General features: G+C 42.4%; 1 protein-coding gene across 18 annotated transcripts in view; it reads left to right on the forward strand.

The window, feature by feature from the left end:
• The window catches only part of MTUS1 (microtubule associated tumor suppressor 1), a 111,832-nt gene extending 88,143 nt beyond the window's left edge, over positions 1–23,689 (forward strand). For 10 of the 18 annotated variants that reach the window (XM_040699403.2, XM_046940361.1, XM_004935995.5 and 7 more), the window contains 8 exons: positions 6,538–6,604; positions 14,437–14,651; positions 15,179–15,284; positions 16,282–16,355; positions 16,458–16,553; positions 19,149–19,265; positions 20,559–20,656; positions 21,472–23,689. In XM_040699403.2, the coding sequence (XP_040555337.1) occupies positions 6,538–6,604; positions 14,437–14,651; positions 15,179–15,284; positions 16,282–16,355; positions 16,458–16,553; positions 19,149–19,265; positions 20,559–20,656; positions 21,472–21,688 (990 nt within the window). In that variant the 3' untranslated portion in view covers positions 21,689–23,689. Of the gene's footprint in view, positions 1–5,843; positions 5,973–6,537; positions 6,605–14,436; positions 14,652–15,178; positions 15,285–16,281; positions 16,356–16,457; positions 16,554–19,148; positions 19,266–20,558; positions 20,657–21,471 lie in introns of those variants that run through there. The other 8 variants (XM_420684.8, XM_046940367.1, XM_046940368.1 and 5 more) reach the window with 2 other exon arrangements.
• Positions 23,690–24,032: the final 343 nt, after the last annotated feature.

A 24,032-nucleotide genomic window follows, 5' to 3' on the forward strand; every position in this document is an offset into this window, starting at 1 on the left:
CAAGTCTTTAACTCTTGATGTCTCAGGCACTGTCAGCGTTGCCAGTGTTGCCTTCCATGAGGAAGCCTGTTCCCATCCCTATCTTATTATTTCTCCCAATTTTTCTTTCTTTATCTATATATTTAAGACGAGGCAAAGTTAATTACACAGTAGCAAGCTAAATGTATCTCTTAAAATTTGAAATGAAAGGAGGGGCTAGTGAAAGAAATAAAGTAACATCTTTGTGCTTTTCTATACTGCATTTGCAGATGAACTTCTAAGCATCTTGAAAGGACTTGAAGCAGATACTGTAATGTTTTGCTCAAACATACAGTTTTAAATCTTAACATTCTAAAAAAAAAAACCATAAAAGTGATTATAATTTCATAGGTGTTAGAACTTACTTATGACAGTATAATTTGTCAAAGCTGTGTGGTATCTGTTTGAAACTTTGTCTAATTCTTGAATCAGATGAATTGAGCCAAGCTTTAGGAAATGCTGAAAAACGAAATGAGCAATTACTCAAATAGGGTGAATTTAGTTGCTTATGAGATCAGAATTTTCACAGGGAAGAGAAGTCATTCTGTATTAAATGTTTTAATGTCATATCACATATATATGTGATATCACAGTTCCAAAATCTTTTAGAGTAAGAAAATGGGCTATAAAGTTCAATAGTGGATGTTATTGTATCTAGACCTAACTTTGTAAAGGCATCACTTCTTTAAAATGGGAAGACAGAGTTCCCATATGATGATAAGAACCCATCTGAAGTTTGTAAAAGCATGAAGAGCCCACAGCTGTAATACCCATGTAAAATATTAAGTGACTCATAGGAATCCTGTTTGGCTGGTTCTCTGCTTTAGTGTTTCACATACTAAACATCAGGGAATGAATGCCTCGTTCTCCATAGAAGTACCTAGCCAATTAGAGAAGTCAAATATTGTAAGTTACAGTAAGTCTCTCTTAGCTGATCAAGGAAGCATAATCTGAGGCCTAATTTAATTCTCTTTGAAGCAGTAAGTCAAGGACAGGTGAAAATTTATTGTTTGTTTTGTCTCATAAAAAGGCAACACTTAACAATGTCAAGAGTAATTTGAAAGTAGTAATTTCATGCTAGATTTACTGATTTGAGATGATTAATGTCGTTTTCAGTAGTTGCAGTAATAGTCTATTCCTCCATTCAAAAATGCACGTAGGGCAGAGCGTAAAGGCTGTTTCTTGTGCCACTACCTTGGCTAACTTCTTTAGCTTGCTTTTGCTTCTGAGATTTATTTAGAGGACAGGGCTTTGCCAGCAAAGCAGGGGCAGGAACTGGTAGAAGTACTCTAATGTGAGGACTAAAATAATCAATTCTAATTTAATACCGCAAAGTGGATATGAACGACCTTTTGTTACCCCTTCATAACTACTTTTGAGCTACAGCTGATGACATGTGAGTGACTGGAGTTTACACAAAGGTGTGACTGAGTTTCTACATTATGGCTGGTGATCTTTTCCTGGCTGCTGCAGCACAAGGATGGAGCAGGCTTCACTTTCTAGTGAAGTGTCTGGTTAAGGGGAGTATCTGCTTGGATGAGAGCAATTCACTCTATGCTGGGAAATGTTGACAACTGAGCCTGCTCAGGTATTAAAAAAGAGTTAAATGATAATCTGTTCCTCTGTACGAAGTCAGTGTCCTGTAGGGACTAAGCACTAATGTTACAGAATTGCTTGCAAATAACCATTATTTATTTATTTAAGATAGTCAATGTTTCCCTCTGAATATGGTAAGTGATGATATGATAAGGAGTAAGTGCTTGTGGTTTGATATCAAATTGCTTTCAAAACCAGTCCTTCTTTTCCTGGAATAAAATTAATTTGACCCTGTGCATGACAGTAAAGCACACAAATGCTTCCGTTCTTTGCTATCCTGGTGAATTTCTGTCCTATGCATTCTGAACAAGTTTTATTTAGTCTTTTCTAATGCAGTGTTTTATAAAACAGCTAGTGTACCTCCCATATATGTTGACTCTTGAAATGGCTTGTTTAGGAGGTGTTTTAGTGATAAAGCTAGAAGGCTGATCTACAGCCATCCAGATCAGAGCTGCTTCCAACCTTTCGGTTCTGCCTGTAGCAGGTATAATTACTGCCTTTAAGTGTGACTCAAAGCTTCCTGTGTTTGTGCATGCCATGGAGTGCTGTGTAATAGCATCAGCTATTCTCAGCTTTGCTCCCCCTTCTGTTGGCAGGGACCATGTTGCATCACAGCCTTAAGAGAAGAATATCCCAGTATAAGCAGGGATGTTTGTCGTGAAAAGAGTCCCACAGCACCACCTTATTTCTTGAAATATTCCAGAACTGAACATTGGATGTGACTGTTCTATAGTAAATATACTGGTATTTTGCAGCGTTCTGTTGGAGCCATGCACAATACTTGTTCCAAACCAGAAAGTGAACATTAACAATACAAAGCTTCGCAAGATATGGAAATATTAATCTGAGAATTGAAGAACTTAGTGGTGGGACTTGGTAAAATGACAGTTCTTGAAGTTTGCTAAGTTGGAAATGCTGCAGAAATCCTGGAAGAGTGATGCATTGCATGGGGTAGACTAGGGAAATGATACAAGTGGTTTATGATTTGCCTGTTGATCCCACATTGCTGCTTGATATTTAAAAGAAAAAAGTACACAAATGTAAGTTTTGAAGTAATAGTGGTTCTTTTTTTAGTACAACTCCTAAGGAGCACGCATTTCTTTTCCAAAAGGGAGTGTGGTGGAAGATGTAGACTGTAATGTGTGGTTAATGGGTGGCATTAGCTTATTGGGCACGTGCACTCAAGGCTGAAATTCTGCCATAGTTTGTTGTTTGCATTTGGTAGCTGCTGAGGGGCTTACTACTGTTAACTTGGGAGGAAAAACTTGCAAAGGAAAACAGGACTCTTGAGCCCTCTTTTCAGGGGAGTACGGCCAAGCTGGGGCTCTCTAAGCTGTGACTGGCAAGCAGAACATGGAGCTGCACACCAGCTGGCCAGCAGTGGGATGGGCTGAGAAACCCATAACAATTGGCCTGGCACAGCCTCACAAGGAAATATGCTGACAGTAAGAGCTGCCAGTTTGCCATAAAACTGCCTACTCTGTGATCTGGGGTCTGCAAAGTTGCTGTGTGGGTTGTTTGAGCAATACCTGCCAGTTGGAAGTGCTGGTACCTAAGCCCTTGGAGATATCTCTTGTCACAGGTGAACATCTGGTATATGTGCGTGGCCCAGAAGGTCGGCTGTTGGTGTGCTTGGTGTTTGGTACCTTTCGTGTTCACTTTGGAATGTAGATCTCTGCAGAGCATCCTGCTTTTAAAGGAAGCAGAGCAATGGGAGCTCTGTTCTGCCCTTGACGTGTTCTCTCCATTGTTTGTCTAAAATGCTACTAGGCTGATCTGTTTGAGCTGTAGTAAAAACAGCTGGTTGCTAGGAAAAACACTCTTAAGCCTGTAACTGCACTTTGTAATCACCAGTTACAAAAATCCAAATAAGAAATTTTGTAGCTTATTCTGTTCCTGTCTTTGTCATCTTGGAACTGTCACATCCTCCTCCCACCTTGTACCTCCTCGTATTTCCTGTTTTCACCTGGTCACAGTGGGGTAACTCAAGTGTCCTTGCTATTGGGAACGTTTCTCCCTGGAGTTTCTTGATTAATTCTCAAGAACTGTGAAAGATTTTTAATGTAATCTTTCACATAACAAGAGATGTCTAAGGCTCCAGTGTTATGCTGAGAACTGTCTTGCAGCATCTTCTTGGAGAAGTGCACATGAATAGTGGTGCCTGTGGCAAAGCTTTTATCTCCCAGCTCTATTCTCATTGCTTCCTACTGCTTCCATGTTTGCCTTTGCTAAAGCTACACTGAATTTCTTGTACAGCTGTAACAGTTTCTTTTGAAATGAGAAAAATAGGTTCTCAGCCATTCTACATGATCTTGCAGCTCACATAAGCTAATCTCATATATTTTGCCAGGAACTGTTACAAGACCCTTCTTGAGTCTTTGACAACGAGTCAAGGATCATCCCACTAGAAAAGGCTTTTTATTATTGCCAGATTTATTTGGAGAAATGCCAGAACTGTTTGATCCTGCCTCTTGGATCTGCTCTTTCAATTTCTAATACTCGTTTTCAAATAGAATCTTGTGAAATATGAGCTAGAAGGTAGCTTGAATTCCAACACAAAACACCCACATACCTGCCTTCAAACTGAGCACTGAAGATGGTTCTCAATGGATCATTCAAGCGGTCTTTGGTATTTTACTGCACTTTAATCTCGGGTCTTAAACTTTCGAGTTTTCATGGGAAGACCCCTATATCTGGAGCTTCATTTATTTCACAACTTAAATGATAATAATGCTAAATGAATTGCTTGTCGTCTGATCATTGAATGTGGCTGCTTAACTGTATGGCCACCTCAGACTGCCTCTTTACAGAATGGTAGAATTCTTTGAATTGGAAGGGGCCTTTAAAGATCATCTACTCCCTGTTTTGTTGCAGGGCAGCTGGACACCCACAGCTAGATCAGGTTGCTCAGAGCCTGGTCCAGCCTGACCTTGAGTGTCTTCGGGGATGGGGCATCCACCGCCTCTCTGGTCAACCTGTCCCCTAGGCTGGCAGTGCATGGCTGGCCTCCTCTGAGAATGTACTTTCATGAGTGGTCGTGATAAAAGTCTGCATGGATCTCCTGGTTTGGAAAACCAAATGAGGAAGTGGGAGGCTGAGGGCACAGTGTTGAACAGCGCCAGTAAAAAGCAAAAGGGTGCAAGAGCAGCAGAATGCGAGAAATGTAAAATATATGTTAATTGAGCAGTTGATACTTCATTTTATTTTGAGGTTTTGGCCTCTGGTCAGTCCTCAGTATATTCTAATCTCTGTGTCCTTTCCTCATCAGATTGTCTTAATTAAAATGGATACAAAATGTTCTGCAGACCATGAGGAAGGAAGGCCTTCGGGAACATTCACTGCAAATGTTAGCGTCTCCCAGGAGGCTGCTGCGTGGCCCGGCCGTTGGGCTGAGGGGAAGGAAAATCAGGCTGTCCTACTGACTTAGGCAGGCTGGGAGAACTTGGGTTCGAGGATGGTTGTTTTTTTTAGAAATAGGGCAAAGAGTGAGTATGCAAACAAAGCAGTGAGGCTGGAAGGGAGGGATAAGGAACATCCAACCTCCTAAGTGTGCGCTGATTTAATAATGAACAAGGTTACTACAGAAGGAAGCTTTGGAAACTGCTTTAGTGGTTTGCCTTCTGGAAAGCTCCCTGCTTGGTATTGTCGGAGTGAGGGATGCGCTCGGCTCACTGCAGCATGCAGTGCTGGGTCCTGCTCTGGGCACGGCTGCAGGGAGCAAAGCAGTGCCCTCCCTCCTCCCGATGGGGTACGGGGAGAGGGGCAGCACCGTGGGCTGCTGGTGGGGCTCTCTGCTCGCCAGGGGCCTTAGCATGGAGGCGAGGAGAGGTTTTCAGCCTTGGTTCGGTGGTGTAAAAGCGTCTCAGTGCTCGATGCCACGGCACGGCCGCTTAACCTCTCCAAAGCGCGTCGGTGCCCAAACGAGCGCTCAGCCCGCGGTTCTCACCGGGACGCCTGACAGCGCGGGTCGAGCAGCGGGACGCTCCCGTGCGGGATGGACGGGCGCGCTGCGCCGGGCGCGTCCCGGCGGAAGGAGCAGCACAAAGCCGCGGCTCAGCCTGCGCTGCAGCTCCGCCGCCAGCCTGCCTCGGGGCGTGCGCCGGCCGCCCGGCCTCCCCCGCGCCGTCCCCGCACGCAGGGCGGCAGCGGCGCGTCCACGGGGCGCACGCGGGCTGCCGCGGCCGAGGGGAAGGGCAGCTCTCCTCTCCCCTCCCCTCCGCCGGGAAATCGCCCGGAGCCCGGGGCTCGGCTGCGCGGAGGGCAGGACTGCGGCTGGCGGCGCTCGCGGCTGCGGCTGCCCCGAGATGGGCTGCGCCAGCAGCAGGCTGTGCCTCTACACCCAGTGCGCCGCAGCCAGGGTAACGCTGCCGGGGGGCTCCTCGCGCTGGGCTGCTTTGGGGGGCGGTGGTGTGGGGGTGGGCTTTTCTCTTTTCTTTTTTCCCCACCTCGGTGCAGCAGGGAGGGCAGCGGCTGCCACTGTGTGCCCCTCACGCACCTTGCCGGGGGCAGATGGAGTGCTTGGCAAAGTTTGGGGGTTGTGCTTGTATTTTCCTTAAGGAAGCTTCAGATATTTATCTCAGTGCATGCCTCTTTCACCGTACTCCAGTGCCCTTGTCAGCAATCGCTTGGTTTGTGCTGTAAGGTTATGTTGCTCCACCCATCATAAAATATGTAATTAATGGCTGCGAAGCAGGATCTTAATTGCATTGTTATCCTAGAAAAAACTGTTCTCTGTCTTAAAGTGTAACTTGCTTAACAACAGGACATCTGTGTATTTGGTAACAGCAGGACTGTTATCCTAAATGATTCATAGCTTGGCTTCTCGCTCCTGCCTCTTGTTTTCCTACAGAGCACATGCAAGTTATTGGAAGGTGCCCTGTTTGGATCACTTATGTTTGTCTCTGTTTGTTTTTCCTTCTGCAGAGGGAGGAAGCACTGAAACAACATAAAGAGTTATCTCAAGAGCTAGTCAACCTGCGAGGAGAACTAGGTGAGAACCTATTTTTCTTAATCTGAATGAAAACAAAACTGCAGCAAACCAGGTCTGTGGAAAGAGAGGTACCATGGCGTTGTAATGGCAGGCACTGAATTCCCTGCTCGAGTTCTGCTCAGATGCTTCACTGCTGCATTGCTCTGCACCACTCTGCCTGTGCTTGCTCATGGAATCTGCATCTGGTGGGCAAAGCGCTCCCTTCCTCAGCCTGGGAGGCTGTCCCACATTGTGCCCTCTGCTTAGACACGCAACTTGTATGCTGTTTCTGGAGATATGAAGCAGAAATCTGTAAATCTGTGAAGTACGCTGCACAAAATCTTTGTTTTGCCTTAGGTGTTTGTAGGTGAATGAATGTGAAACTAACAGAAAGAAATGATATCAGGCTAATGAGATTAAATTTTTAAACTCTGCCTAGCAGACAGTTGTAATATGAAATGGAGCTATAATGTTCAAGGGCTGGTTTTGCAAACTTTGAAGCTTGGCTTGACTGCATTTAATGGCAACTTCATAGAATTTGTTCAATCTCAAAGCAGGGTAATCTTGTGGAGCGTAAAAAGTCATCAAATTGAAACTGATGGTGCTTGAAAAGGAAGCTGTCGTTTTACAGACAGCACACCTCTGTTGTTATGGAACCCCTTTACAAAGCAAAGATCCTGGGGAAGCAGAAGTGGTGTGTGTGAAGTAGTTTTAGATAATGACTGATTACTGAAGAGTTGGAAACTTGTATTTTCACATGCTTTGGAAGCTGAGTGATGTCTCAGCCCAACTTGACTTGTGTGGGAAGGCCTTGTTGCATGCAGGTGTATATTTAATTATCAGATTTTTGTATTAGTGCTGATTAACAGGGTGGGCGACTCCATCAGCACGTCGGAGTTGAAAGCCTGGCGGGTAGTGGCATGAACAGAGGAAGCCTTGCAGATCTTGAGTGTACCGAAGATATGAAACACGTTGCAGAGATGTGTTTTCAGTGCTGAAGAGCGGAGGCTTTTCTAGAGCTTAGTGCACAGTGGCATCTGTCAAGCTGCAGCCTTTAACCTTTCTGGTGTCAAAGTGTCAGGGTTGTAGTTTTGCACTTCTCCCAGGCCAGTCCCAGTAGGAGCTGCCTGTGAGAGAGCCTTGCAGCCCTCTGCCTTTCTGTCCTTATGTCAGCACTGGGGAAAGCTAGTGGTTGGGCTCACCTGCTCACTAGTGAGTGCCAGAACAACCAAAGGGGAAAGGGCTGCTGGGAAGGATGGAGACCATGTCCCTTAACAGCAGCATCATCACTTCTGCTACTCTGAAGTGACAAAATTAGATTGAGAGCAGTACTGTGCAAACAGGCTCCTTGCAATTTTGGGTGAACTATGAAGTTGTGTTGTGAAGATGACATAGATTTATTTTCTGTATGTGCGTGTGTATGTATACGTGTATATGTAACTTTCTGGGCAAATCTATCTGTTTACCTTATCATGAACATTTCTTGCTCTGACAGCAATCCTGACGTAAGTCTCTCTCTGTCCTGACATTGTATCTGCAGTGATATCTTTCCTTTATCTACCTGAGTGCTACATCCAGGTCAATTAACAGGAAGGGGAATTTCAGATTAGAGGGTCAGGCCAAAATCTAACCAGCACTAAGTCTGTTTTTTTAGGGTTTTGGTTGTGGTTTGTTTGTTTGTTTGTTTGTTTTCTGAAAGCTTAGTTCATTCCAGAGACCTGGAATGGGACTCCTACTACAAGAACGCACTGTCCTGCCAAAGGGTACCCAGACAGCTTCGGACAAGTCAGCCCTGATGTGCTGTGTGACATCTGCCTGCAGAGCTGCCAGTGAGTGATGCTGTCCAGGGCCATCACCATCCTCTTGCAGTGGTAACACTTCTGTGCCAGCTCTGCAGAGCAGCTGGGGGCAGCCTCAGGTTTCCAAACTGCCTGTAATTTCAGAGAAGCATTTATCTTCATGCAGGGTCCTATGTCTTAACTCCATCAATGCACATAGCCTGTCTGTACCTCTTAGCTTGGGATGGGAATGTATTAACTGCAGTACTGGAAAACTAGGCACGTCTTCAGTTCTGTCTGGCTTGAAGAAGGTTTGTTTAAAGTAGATAAATAAAAAAGCCAGCTAGCCCTCACTTGTTGGCCAGCTTTGCAAAAACATTCTTGCAGTGTTAGCTTTAGCTGACAGTAACCTGTTTAAATGCACACCTGCTAATCAGCTTTGTGTTTCCACTATTAAATGTGTACAGCTGTACTTCAGGTTCCCATAGGCTATTTGAGGTAAGCACTGATAATTTTGATTGATGGTGTCAGTTAGGCACAGGCTGACAATTTGAATCTGTTTTGGTTGTACGGACACTGTAAGGTCTCACAGAGTCCCAGGCTGACCTGTTTGTAAGGCATGTTGTTCAGTCTGGGAACAGGCCATCTAGGAAGAGGAACCAGGTGTGTCTAGCTCCACATAGGCTGCACGCTGGACATTGCCAAGTTTGAGAGGAGCACAGAATCTGCTGCTGCTCACACCTTGCAGTGTCGAGTCCTTGGTTTCTGCCTTTTTGAAGTTTAATTGTGTATGTTCCCAGGCTCCTTTATTTACCTTGTAAAACTGTAACTGGCTTGCTGTAAAATTCTGTAATTCCGTAATATACTTCCTATTCAAATACATTCTTGTTTAACGACAGTGTGCAAATGGAGCATTAGCAGGGTGGGCTGATTGAACCATGCACTGCTGCAGCCCTAAGATCTCACTTAGACATCTGTGGCGTCCTTAGGCCACGCGTGGAGGACACTCCCAGGGCACCGTGTGGGGAATTGGACAAGATGGTGGTTGGGGAAGGGCTTTTCAAAGGAGGCCAGATCCATTCACAGCCCCAGAGACTGAACAGGGATGGATTTCAGTATAACCGAATTGGTCCTGGGAACCCGGAGCAGATCTGAATGCTGCTTGTCACTTAAATTTCCCTGCTCGTTAAGGTACAAGCTGCTATATAAATCATTTCTAGTTGCCTGTTTAATTATGTAGGTAGAAGCGGCAAGAACTGCATATTTCCACAGTGACATAGAACTGCTCCTCACAGTGAATTTGACTCTGGATTATTTCAGTCTGCAGCTCTGCTGGCTGTGGCCCAGGCCCAGGCTGCTGCAGGGCTGGCTCAGCAGCTGCTGGCCCCTTTGGACCTGCAGCCAGGAGTCTTTTTAGTAGGCAGGAGGGACACGTACGTATCCTGTGCAGCCATACCAGACTCCTCTGCATTGCAATTGGTAAATAGCATTTTCTTCAGAAGTATTTTCATGTAATTTTCCTTGCTATTTTCTATTAGTAATTGACCTTTAAAGTGTGCTTTGGAGGTTGGAATATAAAGGCTATTGGTTTTTTTTTTCCTGTTTTTTTTAGTGGCAGATGAAATGAATATGGTTTGGTTTCCAGGTTTGGGTAATTCTTAAAAAGATTTAACAGAAGCTAGATGTTTCCATCAGTTATGTGGGGGAAGGAGCATTCCTTCCCATGCATTTGCCTGCCTGCTGATGCTGTGCTGGTATTTGTAGTACTAAAGGTTGGAAACTTTCTTCCTGGCAGATACCTGCATGCTTCATCTGAGCACTCAGCCATACCCACCTGTATGTGCCCTAAAGCGTTCTCTTGATTTACCTGGCTCATTTCAGCGTGCCCAAAACTTGGCTTGATGCTGTGCCATGGGCAACACCCAGAGAAACTTGGTCATAAACTGAAAGCATGTTTGGGTGGAAGAATTTCCAATACTGAGAATCTGCCAAAGACACAAATTAATTATTGGATGATTATAATAATAAACCTTTATATAGAGAAGGAAAGAAGTTTGTGTGTCTCCGGTAGACTTGCTGGTCAACAGAACATACAGATAAATATTCCTATGTGATTAATAAAGTTAGAACAATAAAATATTATGCACTGTGATATAATATCATGCTAAATGTTTGGTGTTCTCTGGCAATGATCCCCGTCTCACATACCCCACACCTATTAAAGTGCCACCAGTATGCTGCTTCAGCGACCTCTGCTTCAGAATGTCAGACAGCCCCATGGCTTCTTGCTTCACGAAGCAAGGGAGTGACCTGGATAGTTTTTGGAGATAACTTTTGCTTCAAAGTGATTAAATTTAGGTAAGCTGTTTTATCTCCTCTGAGCTGTGGTTACGGTGGCTTTTAAGTGAGAGTAGAGTAAGTTGAGAAATGTTTTTATGTAAGTACTTGATCCATAAGGACTGAATTGGTTTACCGTGATGAATTGTTAGATAACTGGAATAAAAACAGACTAAATTTTGTAAGAAGGAGATGCTGTGCAATTGTAAAGGCCTACCCCTTCGCTGCCTTTGCTGGAAAGCTGAGAGAGATTTCTTTGGGGTTCTATGGAAAAGGGCAACCTCTGTGGCTGTGGTTTCTCCTGTGGTGTGGTGCTGCTGGCGCCTGCTTTCCACATCCCCTGGGCTGGGGTTCAGATAGCTGACACACAGAGCTGTGCAGTGACACACGTGGGATGGAAGTGGCCATTGTTCACATCTCTATACAGGTGTTAAGGTCACAAGCTGAAAGCAGCATTTCTGATCAGAAGAAATGCTGCTACCAAATTTCAGAAACTTCTTGTGATTCCCAGAGATGGTGGTGGTTCTGCCCAGAAGAACCACACTCTTATTACGTAGTGTAATGAGCAGGTGTTAGAAGCTTAGAAATACAGAATAATCTAGCTCTGTGCTGTTATAATACAGGGGGTGATGGTTCATCTTGTATCATTCACTGGGACAACAGAAAAAAACTAATGGCTTTGCTATATCAAAAATGAAGTAAGCCCTGCTTGATTTACTGACTTGATTTTTCTTTCAAATGCTGCCAGAGCATTTGCATCTCCTGTTGGTTTTTCCTCAAAGTCTGTGGTCTTATTTTATAATGAGTGGCCTAAGAAAGATGTGGAGCTGTGATGGGAAGTGCTTTAAGAAGGCAGGGGAACATATAAAAAACAAGCATGCACTTCAGGACATCTCTGAAGTGCATGAAAAGTTGAAATAGAGTTTTATGTGCAACTGGAAGTGGCACATTTGCAAATTTTTTTCACAGTTCTGGGAAAGAATTCTTATGCTGAGTCATCAAAGTCAGTCAGTAGTTTTGCAGCATTCCCTTGCTGTGGATAAGTGGCCTGGCGAAGGTTGCCTCTTGCATCCCTTTCTTACAACAAGGCAACGTACAGTCATAAATTGTATTACTCAGTGTGGAGACAAACAGAGCTGTGCAAAATGCTTGCTGCAGACACTTGAGTCTTGAGCAAGGGGACAGACCATTGTTGTTTAGAGGGCTTCTCATAATTTCAAAACAATTCTTCAGTCAGAACTTTTGCTGGAACTTCACCTGCGGTTTACTGCACACTCATGGTACTGGGAGCCCACTGGTCGTTTTGCTCCTTGCCTGCATGGCAAGTGTGCAGCGAGACATGCTGTCTGCAGGGACGTGCAGAGCCTTCAGCCTTGGGAAGGCCAGGAGGTGCCTTCAAGGTAATTTTCAACTGCTGGTGCAGACTTTAGAAGTTAATTTTTGTTTATCTTCATGAGTCTTCTCATAAATCTGGATTGCAGACTGGCTGAACAAGACCTGATGTGGCTGTTCCCTTTGACAAAAGCAGGGTTTGCTGTTTGATATTTTTCTGAAATGTTTTATGTCATCTGAGGATCTCTATGCTGACATTTAAAGACAAGGCAAAGTGAGGCAGCAAATTCTTTCAGCTCACCAGAGGCAAAGGACTGGCTCTGGCCTTATAAGCCAGGGGTCAGATGACTCCTTTTTTAAAGGAAGTGGATCATTTGAAGCAGTTCACTACAATTACTTTAAATGAGGCATGTGAGCTGCTTGCCTCTGTGCTGCCATGACTCAGTGGTAAATGGCCAGATCCATTCTGCGCGTGGCTGGTTGAGTGATGTTTCCATTTGGTTCTCTGCCTCTTCCTTTGCATTACAAAGAACATCCCCTATCTATCACGTTCCTTTTTCCCCAAAAGTATGAAAATACAAAGCTGAATGTACTGCATACACATTCAGTAACTTTGTCAATGTGATGTGATAGGAGTTGCTATTTTTTTTTTCTCCTTTCCTTCCCCAAAGGAATCCATTTATGACTGTCATTCATGGAAAGAATTGAGGAAAAAGAAATCTTACTTGGTGGTGGTATAGAAAGCAGTGAAAACATGAGTGAATGTTGTGTTGTGTTTGTGTTGAGCTTTTCATTGCATCATTGCCAATGGCAGCATGAACAGCTTGCCTTAGTGCTGTCCTGCTCAGCAGAGCTTTCCCAGAGAACTTGTACAAAGCTAAAGCAGCTGGGTTCTTGTGGGGTTGGTTTGTTTGTTTGTTTCTAAAACAAACAACAACTGACAACAAAAAGGCACCAGTAATTCAAGCAGATACACATGCAAAGAAATTTCTATGCAATACAGCTTCCTCTTACGCTTAAGTTTATGTGCCAATCGATCTCTGTAGTGCCAGGACTTCACTGCATTTTCCTTAAAGGAATGCAGGTACCATTCATTTACTCTCTTCCTTTTGCTGAGCTGTAGCAAAGGGCAAATCTGACACATGCCCAACTTCAGGCAGGCTGCTTTCAGGACAGCTGAGGCCAGGACTGGTTTGGGACTCAGCCCTTGAAGATACCACAATCCGTGTATCTTAGTGCTCAAACAAAGCTATGATAAGAATTTCCTGTAATGCCTGTACCAAAATTCTTGAATCTTGTAATGCTTCCACAGAGTTTGTATTGTTTGGGCAGTGTGCCAAGCTGCTATAAAGTGTGTGTATGCATTAACTCTCCTATATTTCATTCAAGATCACGTTAACGTTCTGGTTGATTTTTCTCTTAAGGAGATACTCATCTGATTAATTTAATTTAAAATTTATGTTAAACAAAAGTGATAAATGCTGCACAGAAGTGATTTTGCTTGGGGTCGGTGACCTCGCGCTTCTGCTAGCGGTCCTGTTTCACCTTGCTTCCAGCCTCTGTGTGCAGCTGCATGAGGGCCTTGTTCCAATCGCATTAACAGCAGAAAAGGGATTCTTTCTGATCCAACCCCTTTGGTGGGAGGTGCGAGTGCTAAATTTCAAACTCTAAAGCACAAGTTTCTGTTTTGCCTTTTAATCAGCTCAGTAAATGTGAAGAGACAGACGTAGGTAGTTTACTTACCTTTGTTAATAAAAATGTATGGAGAGCAGTAAAGTATTCTGTTGTTTGCTTCCTTAACGCTCTGCCCTGGGCCTGAACTGCACTCTGTGTTGCATACTGCACACACGTTAGCAGTACGTTTGAGATTGGTGGTTCTGTATTACTCTGCTAAGGGCAGTCTGAGCAGTTGCCTCTGCTCTATAGTTGAGCGTGGGTAGCATGCTGGATGGATGGCCTTCAGGGTTTTCCAATTTAGCTAAGTGGTTTATACATCAGAAAGTGAAGTATTCTGACAAATAGCTCCTGAAATGGGATCAAATTAGGTGAAGTAGCAAATCCAATTAATTTTTTTATTAGGGCACTCCGGTATCTCCAGTGAGACATTCATTCTTCTGTGTCATGACAAACTGACACGTTTGTGCTTTATGTGTGGGTTCCTGATTTAACCAGATTAAATTAATTCTCAGCATAAGACATAATGTATTCGGTATTTTTGAAAAGGACTTTTCTTGTGTCTTTGGAGGTGGCACTCGTTTCATGGATACGTGATACTTGTCTTTGTATACCCCTGTTCCTGTGCAGGCATATTCCTGTCCTTAGTACCTGTAATGAGACTGAGAGCTTAGCATTGAACTTGACCAGATGATTTTTGTTTTTGTTTTCTTTTAATTCTGCCACCTTCAGTAACAACTTCTGCAGCTTGTGAGAAATTGGAGAGAGACAGGAATGAGCTGCAAGTTACCTATGAAGGATTCCTGCAGAAATTAAATGAGCAGCATCACAACGATTTAGCTGAGCTGGAGGAGAGGCTCAAGCAGTTTTACACCGCCGAATGCGAGAAGCTCCAAAGTATCTGCATCGAAGAAGCTGAGAAGTACAAAGCGCAGCTCCAGGAGCAGGTTTGTGGTGTTTGGAGTAGGAATATTCTTCAACAGTTGTTTTCTGCTACAAATGAGCCCTCAAGGAATCTTTATTTACTTATTTACTTATTTATTTATTTATTTTGGCTTTTAATGAATGTATTCTATCTAATGTGAAACTCTACTTGATTGCAATTACAAAAGAAAATGTTAGTACCAAGCCTTAAGGTTGTGTTTTAACATGGTAGAAATTCAGCGTTCTGCAAGCTTCAGGTATATCTGGAGCAGTACAGGTACTTGAAGCAGCTTGAGCTTTAAGATTTATAAAACCACACCTGGTGTGGGAACTTGCTTTGCTGCAATTCCATGTGTGAGAGACACATACATTCTGTTGGTATCTGTAAAGTGTTCTCATCTATTACGTGTTGTATGTGGCTTAGCTTTTCCTGTGACCATCTGTTAAGTGCTACCGAGACTTAAGCACAGCATAAAACCACCATAACAGTACTTTAAGCAAGGGTTAAAATGTCACACTAAGGGGAAAAACTCATCTTGTCATATTGCAGGTGGACAACTTAAATGTCACACATGAAAACTTAAAGCTGCAACTTGAAAACAGCCACTCAGAAAAAGTAGAGGAGCTGAAAAAGAAATATGAATCCTCTTTTTCGGGCAAGTATTTTGTATTCAAGTCCATACAGAATAGTACTGCTAGTCACAAACAAAATTATTCAAATACATTAAACCTGTATATGTACATTTCCTTCTTGCTGGTCAGCTATCCTTACATATGCTGGCTGAATTCCTCTTTTTGGATCTGGGCAAGTCTATTTTGTATACAGAAATAACTGTGATCCCGTCATGATTGAATGAAACTTTCAAAACAGTTTAAGAGTGGAGATGTCTTTTAAAAGATGCGTCTAAATTACAGCCTGCCCTCAAAATGTCACGGTAATGGAGAAACTCTCTCCCTACCACCCCCACGCTTCTGTAAAGAGCACCTCAAAATTGAGATGAACATTAAGGAGGGTTAGGTGGTGTCCACATTGGCGTGGGAATGTTTCTCAAGTTGAGAAATATTATGCATTGTTTAGAAGAGTAGAGCCTTTTCTAGGAAGGGGTGTGCGCAGAATTAAATTGCATTGTGCCTGGATGATTTAAGAGGTGATGGTTTCCATCCTCCCTTTGACTCCACCTGACAAGGAGATTTCCAGTGATCCTTTCGTCTCCTTAAAATTGATGCCATTTCCAGAGTAACTGAAGAGCTCTCCTGTGTGATATTTCCAAAGTAGGAAACGAAATGTTTTTTCTAGAAATTCCTGGGAGACGCGTTATGTTTTTTGCCTCTAATTCCCTTCAGAAGCTCAGCTTTTGTCAGATGTGGATCTGTGCTCAATTCATCCATTTGTTGCACGTAGATGAGTGCTTTCAAACTTGAGATGCTGTCAACTAATGAAATGTGTTTGTCAGAGGACAACCCACAAATCTGAAGCGGTGATAAATCTGATACTTTGTACAGGCTCTGGGATGGCTTGTGACAAATGTTCTTTCCATGTTGGCCGTGACTCTGCATCTGTGCATGTGTGTTTTGGCTATTTGTCCTCATTAAAAAAAAAAAAATCATCATCATCATCATATATTAAAAATCTACAAAAATAATTTGTTGCAGAGCTCAGGAATGCCCATGAATCCGAAAGGAAGTCGCTTGAAGATTCCTTTAAAGAGAAGCAGGAATTGCTAGAGGTACGCTTAGGGGTTGAGTCATTGCAGGTCTGAAACTTAAATGGGATTTTGGAATTGTGCACTGAATTCTTGGCCTAACTGTGCTCTGTCTTTTCATTTCAGAAAAAAATTGATGAATTGAAATGTGAAAACGTTGCTCTAAGTGAGAAGCTGAAATTAGAAGAGCAAAAGCAAACAGCCAAAGAAAAAGCCAGTCTTGTAAGTCCAGATCTCCAAAAGTAAAGCAGACGGGCAGAACTTTTATGCTTGGTTTTATTTTATTGCATAATGTGAAAGGTTTGTAATCAAATCAGATAGAGAGCTCTGATACGTATTAATATTGTATGTAAATGCATTGCCTACCAGAAATTTTTGTCAAGCAGTATGGTGTTATTAACTTTACTGTTATAAATCTATTGAGCGTGTAAGTCAAAGCCTAAGAGAAACTGAGGACTTAAGTGTGTGCAGGTGTGTCATTAGCTTGCTGATAAATGCTCAACCAGCACCATGACGATGTGTAGGCTGTCTTGCATCACTGCTACAAAATTCACTTCTTGTACTTGAGCCTTTAATGAACTCACAACCTGTGCTTGTTTCTGGTGTATCCTTTAGATAAACTTTTTGTTCTCACCTTTCTCCCAAGGCTGTTGTCATCTATGATGCTCCTGGGATTAGGAATGTGCTCTGAGAGAAGTTCTTCATGCATTTGGAGATGACTAGATACAGACATGCTTATTTTCCAGTGTGACCTGTAGTAATGTTTTCCCACTAAGAGAAATTCCATGCTTAAAAAAAAATGTTTAGGATTGCTAGTGGAGGGTCCTCAGATTTGGTCAGCTTTGCTACTTTAAATTGGCAGTCTTGCAAGTGTAGTCAGTCTGTGTTTTACCTGTTAGGACGGTCTGTTAATTATAGTGCGTTCAGACATAGTTGATTTATATGCCTCTGCTACTTTACGTCTTCTAGTACTCTCCCTGTTTTTGACTTGGTCAAACACTCTAGTAAACTTACAGACGAAAAGATATGTGCTTGGAAAAAAATATAGTGATAGAGCTCAAGGTCGGGGAAGTAGGACAGAGAAAGACCCCGTTGGTCAGAGAATGGCAGAGCAGAACTCCAGTAGTGTGACCTTTGGCCCAGCTACAGGGAGCCCTTTGGATGCAAAACCAAACATGAACATACAGAGAGCTCTGGCAGGGGAAAAAGCCAGGAAAAAAAAACAGTCTGCTTTGTGTGCAAAAGTGCAGGCTTACCAAGTAGAAGCCAGCTCTAATTCTCACTGGACTATTTTTTCTCTTGTTATTTATTCTAGTGGCAGGGTAGAGCTGCAAGAAGAATCTGCAAGCAGTGTTGCTGTGGTTGGGAGAGGTGATCCCAAAGAGCAATATTTTAGAGCAATAGTCAAGTGACTTTATGCAGCTGCAAATATGCTTTGCATCCTGACAGATAAGCTTCATAAGCTTAAGGCTTCTGTATGGAAATATAATGGTTTGATACAGTACATTCTTCTCTAGTAAACACACATGCTTCAGTACTAGAACTTCTGTTTGCTCTTTGAAGATAGAGGTGTATGTCTAGCTTTCCAGTAGTATTTAAGTAGTGTCACTTGATATTCCTATTTTTTTTTTTTTTGCTAAAATCCTACCTGGATCTTTTCAGTCTTTTTATCTGGCTTTGTGTTCTGCTATGAGTAGGCAGGAGGACGGGAGAGCAGGCAGGAGAACAGACACAGACTAGATCAGGCCCCTGTGTCACTGTGAGGTGCGGTGGTTCTGTACTTAATTCCTGCACAGGGCTCTGACACACTGTGGACTGCGTCCCACAAAACTACAGGCATCTCCTGCATGCCTTATGCTGCTGATGTGGCAATGAAGCTGTACTCATCATGGCACCTCAGCTTTCCACCAAAGTGTGCCAAGAGAAATTGTTTGTTTTTGTTTTTTTTTTTTAAGATAGACTCAGTCACTGATTAACTTCTGTTTGTTTTCCACTCATACTATCATGAAATGAACTGAAACTTTATTTCTCCTCATTATTTCTTGTCACTTTCCCTTTGAAATATTAAGAATGTGATTTACTCTGCAATGGTTGAATGGTTCCTTACTCTGGAAGAGACATCTCTGAAAAAAACAGACTGTCTGTCCCCACTGTTCCTCCCAGCCCCCAAGAAAGCCAAGTCTTCTGTACTGTATTGTAGATAAGTAACAAATGTAAAACAGTGCAGGATTTTTAAATGCAATTGCATTGCAAGGTCTTCTGGAAGAATGTAAAAGGAAAAATGTTGAATTCCTTCTTATGAGCTACGTACCTTCAGGTAGAAAACAGTGAAAACTAGCTACACCCAAATGCATGGTTTTATAAGCTTGTTTGCTTTTTGAACCGTTCCAACACCTGAAGAACTCTTCAAATGTTTACTCTTCTTATCTCCTGGGATGGGTAATGAGTAATGCAGAATAAATTTTGGAACTCCTCGCCTTACAGGGAGCCTTTCAGCACTCTCACAAAACAAGTTGGGCTGTGACAGCTTTAGTGCCTTCCTCTGACTCACGAGGATTTTTCACACGTGTACAAAGCCTTTTCTGAACACCTGCTAAGGGACACTGCAACTGTTGATTTAAAATGAAGAACAAAGAAAATCAGATGAGAAAGCAGTACCGGATCTTTTTCTTATGCAAAGCTGTCAAACTTGATTTCACCTACAACAAATAACTGCCATTACAATTTTTATTTTCTTGCTCTTTCTTAAATAGCAGGGAAACACTTAAATTATCCATGAAATTAAGGTAATAAGCAAATTCTGTGGAAATCTTTCAGAAAAACCCGCAGATCATGTATCTGGAACAGGAGCTGGAAAGCTTGAAAGCAGTGCTGGAGATCAAGAATGAGAAACTCCATCAGCAAGATATAAAGTTAATGAAGATGGAAAAACTGGTGGGTTTCCTTTGGGGTCTGGCAGTTTTGGACTGTTTCTCTGAGCTGTGTTCTGGTGATGAATTCAGGCTGGTCAGACTTGCATGCAAAGATTTTTCCTTGTTTGAAAGGAAGCATGCAAGAATAATGGGACACGCTCCCACTGCAGGTACAAATCTGTCTGTATTGGGCTGTAGCAAGGGGGAGCAGATGCTCTCAGTGGTCTTTCGATCTCTAAAGACAGCTACTGGGTTGCACAAACTATAGCTAAGTTAGCATGGAGCTGTCTTGGAGCCTCTTCTACACCTTCTCCTCTCTTTCACCCCATCTCCTAAACAAAAAATTCTCACCTGTTCACATTTACTCAAGTATTATGGAAGACAGACTGCAGTGGTAGGAAAACCTTAATGTGGAAGTTACACTAATTAAACAAGAAGAGATCATATTTTCATATAGAGTTGACTAGCTCAGATCAAACACTTTACTTGTTACCTTTAAAGTGTTTGTTTAGCTGTGTGGATTTGTTCCCAACCTGTGCATAATTCCACATGAAACAGCAATTTTGGAGGCAGAACTTAACATTATTTGGCATGTCTAATTTGTGGCCTTATCCTGGGTGGAGCCTTTGAACAGTTGTAATAGCGACTTGAGCAATATTTTAATGAGAAAACATAGAAGGGTTTGGATACAAGGGAATACATTCGTGTTATTTGTTGTGTTGCACAGCATTGTATGTTGCCCCGTACCATTGGTCTACAATTGCTAGAACGTTACTTGTAAACCCCCATCTTTTCTGACCGAAGTTTGTCTCACTAAAGAAGCCCTTGGAACATACAACCATTGAAAAATTATTTTTTTCCATAACTATTGGTAACATTTTGCAGCAATGAAGTAAAACCAGGAGAGTAGTGGGGAGAGTTGTGTACAAAGGGGAACCTCTTCCATTTCTTGCTGTAGCGTGGTACTTGTAGGCAGCCTCCATTCTGCAGCAGCTTACAGAACTGCTGCCTGTAACTCACCGAAGTTACTAGAATCTGCTAGTCGAGGAGCATAAACCTTATCCAGCTCCTCTTCTGGCATCTCATCAGCAAAAGTGGCACAATGCCAGCGTTACACAAGAATAAGGTAAGTAGACCTGTTTGACTATTACAAAATATTAAGGCACGACAGCAGGTCAGCCTCCTCTTACTCTAAAGTCACTCTGCCTGTTTTTCCCTTTATTGTAACAAGGTCTGCAAACTCTGTGCTAAGAACGTCAGTATCTTGAGTGTATGTGTATGACTTTTATTTTAAACTGCAACCTTTTATTCTAAGGTGGAAAACAACACCATCCTAATGGATAAATTAAAGAAGGTTCAGCAGGAAAATGAAGAATTAAAAGCTCGGATGGACAAGCACATGGAACTTTCAAGGTGAAAAATATCTGAGAGTTTTTAGATGTCCTCATTAACCTGAGGAAGATGTTCCTGTAACAAGAAAGAAAAGTGTGTAAACGTCAGTGTGTAGGTTTATGTAGTTTGCTGAAGAAGAAATCTTTCCTTCTCCACTTCTGTCTCTATAGCTGTACATTCTTCTGCAGAAAGCCAAACAGGAAGTAAGGCTCAACAAAGCTCTCCACAGCAACAGTTCAGGGAGAAAAAGCATCTCAGACATACCATCTTAAGCAGATTGCTACAGGACCTCTCAGTTAAACCTGACTCGACTTTTAACGGCTTCAATTGAGTGATTTGTGCCCTATATATTTATATATATAAAAATAATCAGTGAAAAGACCATCGTGTTTTAGTTAGCAATGACAGCAATATACAGCATGAATAAAATGGGTCTGAGGTTCTCCTAACTTCAAGTGCTACTTAAATGAATAGGAAAACCTTTTTATTTTGAGCTTCTGTGTAGAGCTGAGCCTGCATCAAGACCCCAAGGCGTGAGCGTGACCACTAAAGATGTCATTGTTAGTGGGACCAGTCTCACTACTCAGGTACTTTTTCTGGCCATCTTTTCTGGCCTTCGGGAATGCTCCTTATTGGAACTTCCTCCTGCTTTTTATAACCTACAAACATAAATCCCACAAGGCTGCAAACATGGTAAATTCTCTTTACATTCTCATCCTAAGGAAGTAATTCAGTTGTAAGCAAAGCAGAGTTATGTGCAAGTTCAAACTGTTCTTGAACAATTAATACTGTAACCAACTCTGTGACATGCTCTGATGTAAATCTGTCTTTTGCAGGCAACTTTCTACTGAGCAAGCTGTTTTACAGGAGTCCCTAGAGAAAGAATCAAAAGTCAACAAACGTCTGTCAATGGAAAATGAAGAGCTTCTGTGGAAGTTGCACAACGGCGACCTATGCAGCCCAAGAAAACTGTCTCCCAGTTCTCCATCTGTGCCTCTTCAGTCCCCACGAAATTCTGGTAACTTCTCTAGTCCTACAGTCTCACCAAGATGACATCTCTTGAAAGAAAGGGGATTGCATTTCATTTGTGATCTGCAGAACTGATCATAACTTTAATTGCAGGAGCAAGAGCTATATTAGCTGAGTATGACAACTAAACATAACTGGAAACTTGGTGCAAAAATGATGATAAGAGACTGAGACTACGGGAGTAAGACTCACGTAACTTCTCCCAAAAAGACTTATGACCTCTATGGACAGCGTTGCACAAAGCACTTAGAGAGCAAGGAAAGACTTATTCATTGCCTTTTCACCTAACCATAAGGAAAAGCTCAGGGGCTTAGAGATAAAGATCACAACCTTTATAATATGTTCCTATCACAGACACTTTTTTAAAGGCTGTTTGTTTGCGTGTGCGCATGTGTGCTGCGGATGGAATGGATGTAACACACCGTGCGTGTGTCTAATGCTGCCTTCTTTGCTGTGTATGTAATAAAGGATAAAAGCTGAAGACTACAGATTGACATGTACTTCCTTAATAATGGTGTCAGCGCATGCTTTTAGCCAAGAGCACTCACAGAAACGATGAAAGACAGCCACCGGTCCTGTAGGTTAGTTTCCTTCATCTTCCTGTCTTCAGTTCAGTGAAAGAATAGTGTGAAAAGCTTTGTCCATTGACTCAGTGTCTTGGCCTACCTTTCTATGCAACTTTGAATGAATTTTAACAGCAAACTGAATTGTAACCATATTGCGCATGCATAACACCATCAGTTATAAAGAGGCTGGTAGTTGCAGTGGATTTTGTCTTTCAAGTCAACAGATTCAGAATCTGACCTCGAAGGACACTGGTTCTGATGTTCTCAGAGCTCACAGCGGCAAGGTTAGGTGCCCGGACCTATCACTTTACCTGCTGAAAAGGAATCCTTAAACAGTGAGTGTGTCTATTGCTGAGCCCACCTACTGAAAGAAAAACAAGATTTGAAAGCCAAAGAGAAAACTGCAATAATTAAGTGCTCAAGTTCTCAATAGGATTCTTAAGTAATCTGTGAATTTCAGTGTATCCCATGACATGTTCATTTTTTAAGCATTAGCATTTGTATTAACATTTGTCGGGGTTGGCTCAGTTCCTCCTCAGGGAAGGTGATGATAGCTGTGGATAATTATCTTGCTAACTGTGTTACACCTTTCCTCTGAGACTGCAGGATATCAGTGTTTGCCAGTTGATCTGGCAAAAGATCCTGTACAGGAAATTCTGTAGAGTAGGGGAAAAATTTGTCCTGCCTGCTGAACCTGGAGGCTGAGGGTGTCAGCATTTCCAGCAATGTCGTATGCTGAGTTTCAGCTCAACCAAAGGTAATCGCATAGCCTGGCTACTCCCTTGGTCAGACCTGTTTTAAAAGCTCTACATTGTATCTACTTAACAGAAGTTCAAATCAGTATTCCAAAATTCCATGCTTACAACAGCTTGGCTTTTTCAATGCCATTTCCAGCACCACCATAACAGTTATGTAACAGGTTAGCTAATGCTGTCAGCGAGTTACACAGTTGACTGTTACAATAAGACACATCCATGTTCCCCTGTGTTTTCGAGTGGCTTGAGAACAGAAGTTGAGGAGATAGATAGATAGAAAATGTTTAGGGAACTAAACTGGAGAACCACTTCAACCCACGTTACCCAAGACTTCAATCTTAGTGATGAATGTAGAAACAACACTGGTAACAGTGCTCATACACAAAGTGAACATGTAATATATTAAACTTGTGATCAACTGTTTCATCATTCAATTTACTTAATCTTACATTACAAGTTAAGGGTCCATTTTACAGACTATTATAATCTCTTACCCCCTTTTAAGGCACCATAGGTGCCACTGTTAATGATCTCAGTGCTTTTAATTGTTTTCTGGGGTTTCAAATTTAATGATGAAAATCCTCTGTGGGCTAAAACTTGGCTTAAGGTATATACTGAAATACTCATTTGCAATGGTCAAAGAGATTTAATCACATGTATTTGAGCTGAATGCTTAAAAAAATAAATTTTTGCACTAATTGAAAGGTTTTTTTTCCTGCGTCTGTTAGTCAAATGATCTGTAACCCAGGAGCATCCTATAAACATTAAATATCTCTTAGGTACCCACTGTGAATGTGCCACTGCTAAGGGCATCCCAAAAGACTCCTCTTAAACTTACTCTTTTTTAGCGAGGATTCTTTTCTGTTAAAAAAAAGAAAGAAAAAAGACAAAACAACAACACAGCAACACCAGAATTCAGCAATCCCGCAGTTCAAGTCACAAGGACAGAAGTTGAGCACTGTGAAGAATTTGTTGGTGCTTCAGAGGAAACGTGCAAGAAAAGTACAGGCAGGTGTCTGGAGATCAGGCACAGTACACCCCTTCACA

This window comes from Gallus gallus, chromosome 4 (assembly GCF_016699485.2).
Source record: "Gallus gallus isolate bGalGal1 chromosome 4, bGalGal1.mat.broiler.GRCg7b, whole genome shotgun sequence".
Classification (NCBI taxonomy): Eukaryota; Metazoa; Chordata; class Aves; order Galliformes; family Phasianidae; genus Gallus; species Gallus gallus.